Consider the following 11,527-nt stretch of genomic DNA (forward strand, 5'->3'; position numbering starts at 1 on the left):
GTTGGACTACAATTCCCATCATGATGGGAGTTGTAGACCAACATCTGGAGGGGCGACAGATTCCTCTGTTCCTGTTCTAGCCAGTCGAGTGATAGAATTAAGTGCCACTTAATTAACTGAAGCAGGAAATGTTCTGTCTCTACCTAAATATGTATTCACCTTATTAAGCGCCTTTCCCTTTCTGTCTCAAGGTTTTGTAGACATATTTTCAGAGTTGAACGAGCGCCTTAGTCTCCACGCTTTCATGATCCTAAGGTTCCTGCACCGGCACCGTATCGCCAGCACAGTCATCCCATATCCAGTCTTGGAGTACTTCAACAATATTTGCACCATGCGATCTTCCGTACTGAAGGATTCTTTAGACCGGCTCCTCCTAAAAGAAAAAGGTATTGGAATTTGATTTGCCCTCTTATCACCTAAAATGTTTATAATCAGGGCCAGCCACTGAGGTGCAATTGTAATCTTCATTGTGTTTTCCCTCAATCTTCTGAATATCCATGTCAGGATCATTTCTTGAGCCGTTCAGTATCAAGACATCCTTGGAGGCAAAGCTCCTCTGCAGGTGGAGATGCCAATCTATGCCTCTCTTATTTGAACCATGTTTAAATTCTGATTTTACTAACGTGTGGTATTTTTGTCACTATGGGTGCGGTCACCCCCCTCTTTTTGTTTTCTCTAGATCACCCTTCACTAGGCACCTGTAATTGTTCTGCATAGGTTGTGATGTGGGTCATTCAGTCACTCAGAATACAGAGGCGTAGCAGAATTATCTACCTTCAGAGGAGGCTACCTGTTACATTGCTGTATGAGTGTCTGCTCTGGGCATCCCCCCATACAATCATTCAGGTGTGCCCAGATTAGCAGTTCATGCGGGAACTCAGAGTGGACTTCCCTAAGGGTTGGCAGCTCTGTAAGTCCTTTAATAGTGAACCTGGGCGACTGAGCTCCCGACAAGAGAGGGGAAAGGACCTAAAGAAACCAGAAGCCAGATCCACACAGTCTGCTTAACAGTTAAGTCTGTGGATGATGCTTGTACTATTTGGGTGCCAGTTCAATACCTGCCCTTTAAAAAAAGAGAGAAAAGGAAACACTAGGCGAGAGAGGTTACTTTCCTTTCCTCTAGGCAAATTCTCAATGAATGAGTTACAAGGAAATGAAAGAGAATCACTTCCTCAAAGGTCTCGTAGATTGCCATGGAGGTAGGGGGACGGAGGAAGAGGTAAGCAGAAGTCAGTATGCTGGTATGAATGTTTTTACTTAACCTGTCTTTGCCGCTTCTTCCAATCTCTTTACAGAATGTCCGAGTGATTTAAATGGAAACCAGGAGTTAGACAAGCTCAAATCAGTTTCAAAGTGCTACACTCACATAGAAACTTCCTCCAATTCAGCAGACATTGACAAAATGACAAATGGAGAGACCTCCTCCTTCTGGCAGTCTGATGGGAGTGCTCGGTCACACTGGATACGGTGAGCGACAGGCTGAATTTCATTATTAACAAGGCTTCTGGGATTTCCAGAGCAGAACGTTCCTCTTCTTTGTTTGACTTGGATGGAAACTGGTTAACATAAGACTCCCAAGCTTGTAGAAGAGAGGTCTTGTGGTTCTGTCCAGATGTTGGACTTCAACCACTATCCCTGGCTTGGACTTAATTCTGAGGCCAGGAACTGTGGTTTGTTTCATTTACTCATAAAATTCCTCAGCTGCCCTTCACCCATAAGGTCCCCAGGATGGGTTACAGCTATATAAACATATGGTTACAAAACCAAGTAAAACCATTTCAACCAAAACAGAAGCTTCTCTTGAACAGAAGGGGTGGGTCCCATAAAACAAAATACCTTAACTGTCAAAAGCTAGTATTGCTCCCACTAGGCTCACGGTATGGATAAACAACAGTGATGTGAAAGACTTTGTGCAGGAGGTTTTTCTACCACTATATTTTCCTATGATTCTTCCCCCTGTTTACTTATTTATAACAATATTTCTGTACTGCTAATACATAAAGAAAATATCAAAGTGTTTCACAACAAGTACGTATGACACCATACAATAAAAACCATATTAAAAAGTTAAAATCAGATAACTATTGTGGAAAGATGTATTCTTAATTACCTGCATAAGCTTGAAGGAATAAAAAAGTTTTCAGCAGGCGTTTAAAAGTTGAAGCAGATGGTGTCCGCTATATCTTTAGTGTCAGAGGGTTCCACAGAGCTGGGCAGATTACACAAAAGGCTTGGTTCCTTGTTGTCTCAAATGAACCTTGCCAACTTGGGGAATGACCAGCGACAGTCAAGCAGATGATCTCAGTGGCCAACCTGGGATATTAAGCTTCTGGAAGTTCCTGAAGTACCCTGGGCCGAAGTTGCTCAGGGCTTTATAAATTAAGACGTGATCCTGGCCTGATAATAAATGAACAGCCAGTGTCAACTTGCTTGGGATTTTAACTGTTGGTAAAGTTTTTAATGTGCTGCTTGTTTTATTACTAGGTTTAGGGTGATTTGAGCAAAGTTCTGCCCAGAAGACCTAATAGGCATGACTAATGCTGGATGCAAGCCTTTGCCTTTAATTCTCTCATGATTTCTTTTTTAATTGTAAGCTGCCTTGAGTTTGATCTTTATCATGGACTGGCGCGATATGTATGGCCCAGTAGATACATAAGCCTGGCATCCTTTTATAAATGTGTTCTTTACTGAATAAGTGCAAGTCGGGCAAGCTCAGTTGGGCACCACAAAATCTCCTGTTCTCACCCCCCCCCCCGCATTCCCAATGAAATCTCTTTGCCTTCCAGTTTAAAGATGAAACCGGATGTCATTCTGAGGCACCTCTCGATTGCAGTCGCAGCCAACGACCAGAGTTACATGCCGCAGCAGGTTACGGTAGCTGTTGGAAGGACGGCCAGCAATCTCCAGGAGGTCCGCGATGTTCACATTCCCAGCAATGTTACCGGATATGTGACATTGTTGGAAAACGCTAACATTAGTCAGATGTGTGAGTCCATAACAATACAATTGGTGTTTCTTCTCTCTCTCTCTCTCTCTTTTTAATAAAACAAAATATATTTTAACTGTCTGGCTTGAAAGGTAAAGGGGGGGGGGGGAGAGCAGTTCCTTAGGGATGGGAAGTTTGGGTTACCCAGGTCAGCCCAAAGTCGCTTTATCTCGTCCAGGTTAACCCAAAGTGACTCACAATCAGCCCACCAAACAGACAAGAAACCCCACATAGACACTTTTGCCTGTATCCCTAGATGTTGAGCTCTCAATACTTGTGGATGCCCATGCTCAGAGACAGATTGCATGTGTTCTGGGGCCAAGCCTTTGAATCTGAGTGCAGGTTCTGGGGTTCAGCTAGAAAACCTATTTAAAAGAGGGTTAGAGTTCAGACTGACAGGTTTCAATGCCCCAAGTGTGCATAACTTTATAACTGTGCCACTAGAAATGTGAAGCTTAATACTTGGAAACTACTGAAATCGAATGTCTTGTGAATATCTTCAGGCAAGATTCGGGGTCTGTATTATCCTCATTTCCATGCAAACCCGTGAATGTCATGGTTGGCTTAAAATGCACAATGCACCTCAGCAAGATACCTGTGGTTCACTCGGATATTTGACAGCCCCCTGCCCCCATTATTGTGGTTTGCATGATTGCAGGTTTGTTCATTATCTAGAATTGAATCTGGAATTCTGACTTGCTCAGGGAATTGGAGCGTTGTTGTTTTTAAAGCTCATTAATTTCTGTTGAAGTAATCTTGGGGGCCTATAACCTGTACAAAAATGCCAGCATTAAGAAAAATGTTGTAGTTCTCAGAGAAGTCTTGTCTGCCTGGGACTGTGGCTTACTCTGTTGCCAGAACTACCCTCATATATAATACAGATCACACACTTAAGCTAGTTGAGTGTCATTCAGTTTTAATTATTGATTTATTACATTTATATCCCGCCTCCCCCATTTTATCCTCACAACGACCCTGTGAGGCAGGCTGGGCAAAGAGACAGTGACTGGCCCAAGATCGCCCAGTGAGCTTCATGCCAGGTGGCAATTTGAAGCCTTGTCTCTCCCAGGTCCTAGTCCAGCACTCAAAACCACTACACCACACTGGCTACCATTTTGGAAGAGAGATGGGGCCACCTAAAAATAGGAGTGGCTTCTGGATATTTGTGGGACTCCCTAATACAGAAGTTTGTCTCTTTTTGTGGGGCGAGGGGAGAAATAAACAGAAAAGAAACGTGGCCTGATCCACAGACTTTTGAAGTTCCAGGATAAACAACATGTGGATAATTACATGCCAGCATTGTGCAATAGGGACACGGGTGGCGCTGTGAGTTAAACCACAGAGCCTAGGACTTGCAGATCAGAAGGTTGGCGGTTCGAATCCCCGCGACGGGGTGAGTTCCCGTTGCTCGGTCCCTGCTCCTGCCAACCTAGCAGTTCGAAAGCACATCAAAGTGCAAGTAGATAAATAGGTACCGCTCCAGCGGGAAGGTAAACGGCATTTCCGTGCGCTGCTCTGGTTCGCCAGAAGCGGCTTAGTCATGCTGGCCCCATGACCCGGAAGCTGTACGCTGGCTCCCTCGGCCAATAAAGCGAGATGAGCGCCGCAACCCCAGAGTCTGTCACGACTGGACCTAATGGTCAGGGGTCCCTTTACCTTTACTATTGTGCAATAGGGCAGGGGGCGGGAAGGAAAATAGAGAGAGAAGTGCCCTAGCAACTTTGCAGTTAAGTTTCCTAGGTGAAAGCACCCCCACCAGGCATTATAAAGGGATATTTCAGGAAGAAAGGAAACCTCGGTTCTCGAACGCAATCTGTTCCGGAAGATGGTTGGAGTTCCGAAACGGTTCGAAAACCAAGGCGCAAAGGGTTGGCTGCAAATGCAATTGAGAAAATTGAAAAACATGCAGCAGAGGCTGTTCGACTTTGAAAATGGAAGCATTTACTTTTGGGTTCTGAAACATTTGACAACGGAGACGTTCGAGAACCGAGGTACCACTGTAGTTAAAAGATACACTGGTTTGATGCATCAGATGAAGACTAAGGTAAAATAAAAAATGTGACCTCTGTGGGGGGATTTAGACATAAGGATTCCCCACATGTCTGTCTTTTTTTTGGTAAATAATTTTTATTTCATTTTATAATGTATATAAAACCAAGACAACAACAGATGGGGGGAAAAATCCAGATAGGCACATAGAGTAAGTACAGATACATATGGGTTAAGTAACAAAGTCATGAAAGAAAAAAATGAGAATAAAAATTGCCTTCACATAGAAGAAAGAATATTTGTGTTAACTGATCTTCACATATAGTTCCAGATTTGCCAAGCACGTGATGCGGGTTGTTTTGAAAATAATGCTTCTGCTGTATATGTAATAAAGGGATGCCAAATCATATTTAAAATATCTGGAAGTGCTAGACCTTGTTGAAATCTCAAATTATGCATAACTACATGTCTGTTTTGACTCTGAGTCTGGCATATGATTCCCAGCCAATAATTTAAACCTGCCTGCCACTAGGTCCACCTTCATTTTTGTGGCTTGGCAGTTGGCTATGCTTGGTTTACAGCTGCCCTGCTGTGGAGAACCCAAGAGAAGGTGCAGGAATTTTCAGGCCTGGCATACGAAGCTCGTTTGTGTCGTTCTCCACTCCCCAGTAAATAAACTTGGTTTGGCAGCAACATCCTCCATGATGAGCCTTCTTCCCCATACTTGATATTTTCCTTCAATAGCTTGTAGAATCTACCAATTACCTAGACCTAGGAGTTTATTGATTCATGGTATTGTACTCTGAATAAGCAGTCATGTTCTAGGCTGCAGGAGAGACTGCTTTTGGAATATAACTCAAAGGGGTTGAGGTGGTAATGTACAGCGAAGGATGTTCCGCTACACCAGGCATAGGCAAACTCAGCCCTCCAGATGTTTTGGGACTACAATTCCCATCATCTCTGACCACTGGTCCTGTTAGCTAGGGATCGTGGGAGTTGTAGTCCAAAAACATCTGGAGGGCCAAGTTTGCCTATGCCTGCTATACACGTATATCATGTTTTGTGATGTTAGCTGTTCTTAAACGTTATTGGACAATCAGCAGCTTCCCTTTGAGCTGTAGAACTTCATTAAAAACAAAAAACAAAATTGGCCCATGGCTGGAAGAAATTATTTGTTTGATGCTTTTGACAGATGTACAGATAAATATCAAGCGCTGCCTTAGTGATGGGTGCGACACCAGAATCCATGGGCTCAGGGCTATCGGCTACCAAAGAGTGAAGAAGGGAGGTGTCTCGGTCTGCGATGCTTCGGCGATCTGGTACTGGTCCCTTTTGACCTCTCTGATCACAGCGTCCATGGACACCAACCCTGCGATTGTTCATGCCATCCTGCAAAATACTCAGTGAGTAGTTCTCCTTTTTCTACTTAGCTACATTACCATCTGCATTTTTCCTTATTGAGTGTACACCAGTGTTTATATCTGGCCAGGGTGGGTTACTAAAAATTTAAAATTCAGAATTAAAAACAGCTAAACTACCCCTCCATTTTGTTGTATTTTTGTGTGTAAGAGTCTCTTATGCACGGTTTTAGAAACAGCAGTTTAAAAGTTGTTGTAAAACTAGGTACATATCCTCCCTGCCCCCACTCCCATCTAGAGGGAGCCTTCTAGATTTTCCACAGGCAGAGCTCTGACAAGGGCAGGACTATTAAGGCACAGTCATTGATTTTATTTATATGTTTAGAATTCTGCATTGCTTTTCCTCTATCCAAGAGCCCATAACAACAGTGGGCCATTGCTTTAAAAATGTAACATGTAACTGAACCATGTAGAGGTGTAGCTGGGCTGTTCACATTGGCCTCTTGTTCTCCGTGATGTGCTGTGTTGCAACCTTGTCCACACTGGACTTCCAGCAGCACTTCCTGCTTGCCATTGTTTCTGATGGGACGCTCTCTTTCTTTTTCTTCCTTCAGGAAGGCCCTGCAGCACATGCCGCCGCTTTCTTTGTCACCAGGCTCCATAGACTTCTCAAGCTTCCTATCTCCCAACGTTTTGGAAGAAGTGGACAGTTTTCTTCTGGGAATTACCAGGTACAGTCATAATAGAGCTTTGCAGTGGTACCTCGGGTTAAGAACTTAATTCGTTCTGGAGGTCCGTTCTTAACCTGAAACCGTTCTTAACCCAAGGTACCACTTTAGCTAATGGGGCCTTCTGCTGCTGCCGCACAATTTTTTTCCTCATCCTGAAGCAAAGTTCTTAACCCGAAGTACTATTTCTGGGTTAGCGGAGTCTGTAATCTGAAGTGTCTGTAACCCGAGGTACCACTGTAATACAGCAAATAAGTGTTACACCAGGAGCAAATACCCATTCTTCAGCCTCATTCCTTCTGGAAGCTTGCATGCTAGTGGTGGGTGGGGTTAGAGGCAAAAGTGGCCGGAGCAACCCATGCAAATTTCACTTGTCACGTATGGCTGCCAAGCTCATGCCTCAACAAAAATCAAGTCCATGTTAAATCCGTAGACTAGAGCATGGATGAGGAACTTTGGCCAGCCTGAGGGCCGCATTGCCTTCTGGGGGCCACATCCCCCTGGTGGGCAGAACTAGAGGCAAAAGAGTGCAAAGCAACAAATGTAAATTTTACTTCTGTAGGCTGGTTTCTACACACACTGGCACACCCCTCTCCGTCCTTCATCCTTACAAGCAAGAGGCACCGTCACAATTCAAACACACTTTCTAGCCAGGCAGAATCACTGGGCGGGTGGGAGGTGCGGTGGGCATGACCTGGAGAGAGTCCCAAGGACCAGATGGAGAGGCTTGAAGGGCCACATTAACCTCCATGGCCTAGTTTCCCCCACCGTGTTGTGACGCAATGGAAACTGCAGAGAGCACAGGACTAAGGGGAAATGTTTTAGAAGCTGATACAATTCTGAGTAGTCTGGGAATTTTTCCTCCAGTCTCCTTATGTAGCTTGTGCTTCCTCCATATCCTACATTACAGCATGTCGTGGTGGTTAGAAAACAATAGTCCAAGGCTACTTGTCTAATCCCTGTTTTCCTTCCATTTCTTCCCAGTCGTTGTGCCTCCCCAGAAGTAGAGCTTACCCTGCTGGCATTTTCCCTGGCCAGGGGCAGCATTGGCAAAGTGCTGAGTTCACTTTGCACGATCGCCGACCACCTGGAAACGCCTTACAAGGCTGCCTCACTCATCGTCTCCATGGCCACGGTCAGGCAAAACTTGCTGTACAAATATGGTAAATAATGGCTGGGGAACGTTCATATAGTTGTTTCCAAACCTATGCATGGCATTGAAAAAGTGGTTACAGAAAGGCTATAAACGCAAGACAGGTAAAAGACCTCCCACAAGAGGCGGGGATGGCCACCAACTTGGATGACTTTCAAATTGGACAAATTCATGAAGAATAAGGCTGTCTATAACCACTAGCTATGTCAGCTATGTTCCGCTTAATATGTTGGAGGCATTAATGCTTCTGAATATTGACTGCTGGAAGCCCAAGTAGGGGAGAGGGCTCTTGTCTTCTGGTCCAGCTTGTAGGTTTCCTATAGATAGCTGGTTGGTCACTGTGAGAACAGGATGCTGGACCATTGACCTGACCCAGCAGACTCTTAGGTTCTTAGGCTTGGGTAGATACAGGTCTGGTAACAGCTTCAAACTTCTAGCAGTTGTCCTCTGCTTTTCTTTGAAGCTAAGAAAATCAGAAACTGGGAATGTTTGCATCCTTGAACTGAAACACGGTGAAGATTTTGTGTTTTAAAATAATCACCTTTGTGAGGTTATTGGTGTGTTCCTCCTTTAGACTGTTTATTCACAGAGGAGCACTATGTTTCCTAATCCCATCCTCCAATTGAAAAGTATAGGGGATGCCATGAGTGGTCTGTGTTGTTGACAGACTTGTCTGTTGCCATCTCCAGGAACTCCCCTGAGGCTGACGCTGCAGGCCTGTGATGTCAAAGGAAAGGAAGACAAATCGGGTCCTGAAAATCTCCTTATAGAGCCATGGACAGGGGATGGTAAGGGCTCGCGTTGATTCCAATCATGTATTTCTTACATTTTATCTTGCCTTTTGTATCTTCCCTTTCTTCCTCAAATAGAGGTATGGAAGGTAGCTTACATAAGACACCAGACAGTAACAATTTAAAACAAACTAACTTACGCATAGCAGGAGATAACAGATAGTATAAAGCAGCCCGGCAGCAGGAAATTGGGCAGAAAAGCAGGTGCACAGCAGCTGAAGGGGGAGCAGGGCAAAACGTTTTACACTCTAGATGCAAGAATATAGAAATCTCTTATAGCAAGTCATTTGCCAGTTGAATTCCTGATGGCGACGGGATTTACAACAGGGTGTCTTGTGAGAACAGACAGGCTTGTGGCATTAATTGAGCCTGGAAATAAGCCAGAGGTCTTTGCAGCAAGTAGAAAAGAGAAATCACCTGCTGCAAATCCCTGGGCCCAGTAAGCAACCTCACCACGGAGTTCTGAATGAGTGGAAGTAATCCAGTCTCAGTGTAATTGGGGCATGTGCCATCATGACCAGATGTGGCCCCTCCCGAAATGTGTCCAACTAACACACTGGGCAAAGGCATGGCTACTACCTGGGCATTGAGGGATAAAACTGGGTCCGGGTGCTCACTTAAAATCCTCAGTTGGATAGTGAAGCAGGTACATGCAGGTTCTGTGAGCCTGTTTGAAAACCTTCATCCAGTGTGTATGATGAATTGGTAGAGACAGGTATCAGCAGGGATAGACCAGCACTACTTCAGGCAGGGGGATGGTTGGGCAGCAAGGTGCTTCCAGACACATGCCTTGTTGTAACCAAACAGTGCATCAGGGTTAGGCCTCCTTCCCTGGTTGGCCCAATCCAGAGCCCATACATCCATTGTCCTGAACATTCTCCATAAATTTCAAGTTTTGCTGTTTTGTTCAAAGGTTTCCTTACTGAGACTGGAAAGAGACAGGCCAGTGTCATTCTTTCGACCGGAACTGAATCAGCCTTTCAGGTCACACAAATCAGAATAAAGGTGAGGGTGCTTCTGTTCAGCTTTCCGGGTATGAATGAAATTGCTTTCTCTATACATGGTTAGAGCTTCATTATTCTCCTAGGTGCGGAGGGGAGCGATTGGGGCCCGGTGTGGGTTGGTGTTTGCTTACAACTCCGCTTCAGAGAAATTTCACGCAGAGGAGCACTTCAAGAGATTCGAGAGCTATGACAGATGGAAGCTAGAAGATTTCCGGCACTTCTTAAAAGCCAGGTAAATACAACCTATCAGTTGCCACCTGATTCTTTTAGCTGAAGTGCAAATGGTTGAACCTGAATTTTTCTGTGTATGCTCCGATATTGGTCTATTACCCTACCATGAAACTCAAACCACAGCAGCTTTCTTTGGCTTGATAATGCTCAGGATCTGAACCCACAACCCCAGTGGCCTGTTTCTTTTTTAATTCTTTTTATAAATTTTCCAAATTATGACAAATTAATTTAATTTAATACAATTTTGTTACACAGAGAGAGGGGGGGGGGGAGAGAGAGAGAGAGACCTCGGTTTCTGAATGTCTCTGTTGATGAACATTTCAGAACTCAATTTCCGAAAACCAGGAAGTAAATGCTTCTGTTTTCGAATGCGCCTTGGAAGTTGAACTTCTGAGCTGGCTTCCTGATTGAGTTTTCTGTGTGTTTTGAGGCTTTCGTATTGAGTTTTCGGTTTTTGAACATGTCGGAAGTCGAACTGTCTTCTGGAACGGATGACGTTTGCAAACCAAGGTACCAGTGTATATATGTATGTAAAAAAATCAAATTAAACACTTGTAGGAGCAGCACTCCACGAGATGAACTGGGAGAGGAGGATCCCGTTGGCTGGTTTGAAATGGAAGAGGAATGGGATGAAATGGAAGTCAAAATGCAGCAGTGCAGAATTTCCAAGGTAAAACTTCAGCCCAGTTCCTCCAGTCATGACCATATAGCCGGGGGGGGGGGGCGGACCTTTTTCTGCCCTCGCAGGCCGCACTCCCTCATGGCTAGTCTTCTGCTGGGCTGGGGTTGGAGTGAGCGCATGCCAGTATGTCTGACTGCATAATGGCAGCTGTCTACATTCATCTTGCAGTCCCAACTTTTGTATCTTCTAACTTCGGACACAAGATGCATAGTCGCCAGGGCTGGCACTTTTAATTAAAAAGAAAGAAAGAATGATTTGGTCATGATGTCCCTTCCCCGTTTTCAGTATCTGATGGTGAAGTTCTTGTGCACAAGGCAAGACAAAGCCGAGAGGCTCGGGGTGCAAGGCTTGAGCGTCTTCGGCTACCTTCGGTCCATGTCTTCAGAGCCCAACAGAAGCAAGTGCTGCCTGGAGTGCGGCAAGCCCAGCGGTGACGTCGTTTGTGGGATGACACTCCTGCTGAAGACTCTGTGCTTCATCCAGCAGCTTGCACAGGATTTGGTAGGTTTTACGCTGCCTGCTGCTGCCTCTTCTCTCCATAGTCTGGACCGTATTCTAAAGGCTAAATTAGGTTATTCTCTAGGGCAAGCGTGGCCAGCGGTGCT

General features: G+C 44.9%; 1 protein-coding gene across 2 annotated transcripts in view; it reads left to right on the plus strand.

Moving 5' to 3' along the window:
• The window catches only part of ZZEF1 (zinc finger ZZ-type and EF-hand domain containing 1), a 72,510-nt gene that overhangs the window by 9,442 nt on the left and 51,541 nt on the right, over positions 1 to 11,527 (plus strand). For both annotated transcript variants that reach the window (XM_083479133.1, XM_083479134.1), the window contains exons 3-13: positions 192 to 386; positions 1,296 to 1,467; positions 2,787 to 2,986; positions 6,168 to 6,378; positions 6,948 to 7,064; positions 8,046 to 8,224; positions 8,904 to 9,002; positions 9,919 to 10,010; positions 10,093 to 10,241; positions 10,799 to 10,910; positions 11,208 to 11,423. In XM_083479133.1, coding sequence (XP_083335259.1) covers positions 192 to 386; positions 1,296 to 1,467; positions 2,787 to 2,986; positions 6,168 to 6,378; positions 6,948 to 7,064; positions 8,046 to 8,224; positions 8,904 to 9,002; positions 9,919 to 10,010; positions 10,093 to 10,241; positions 10,799 to 10,910; positions 11,208 to 11,423 — 1,742 coding nt within the window. The remainder of the gene's footprint in view (positions 1 to 191; positions 387 to 1,295; positions 1,468 to 2,786; positions 2,987 to 6,167; positions 6,379 to 6,947; positions 7,065 to 8,045; positions 8,225 to 8,903; positions 9,003 to 9,918; positions 10,011 to 10,092; positions 10,242 to 10,798; positions 10,911 to 11,207; positions 11,424 to 11,527) is intronic.

This window comes from Podarcis liolepis, assembly GCF_965112155.1.
Source record: "Podarcis liolepis genome assembly, chromosome: 16".
NCBI classification, from domain to species: domain Eukaryota; kingdom Metazoa; phylum Chordata; class Lepidosauria; order Squamata; family Lacertidae; genus Podarcis; species Podarcis liolepis.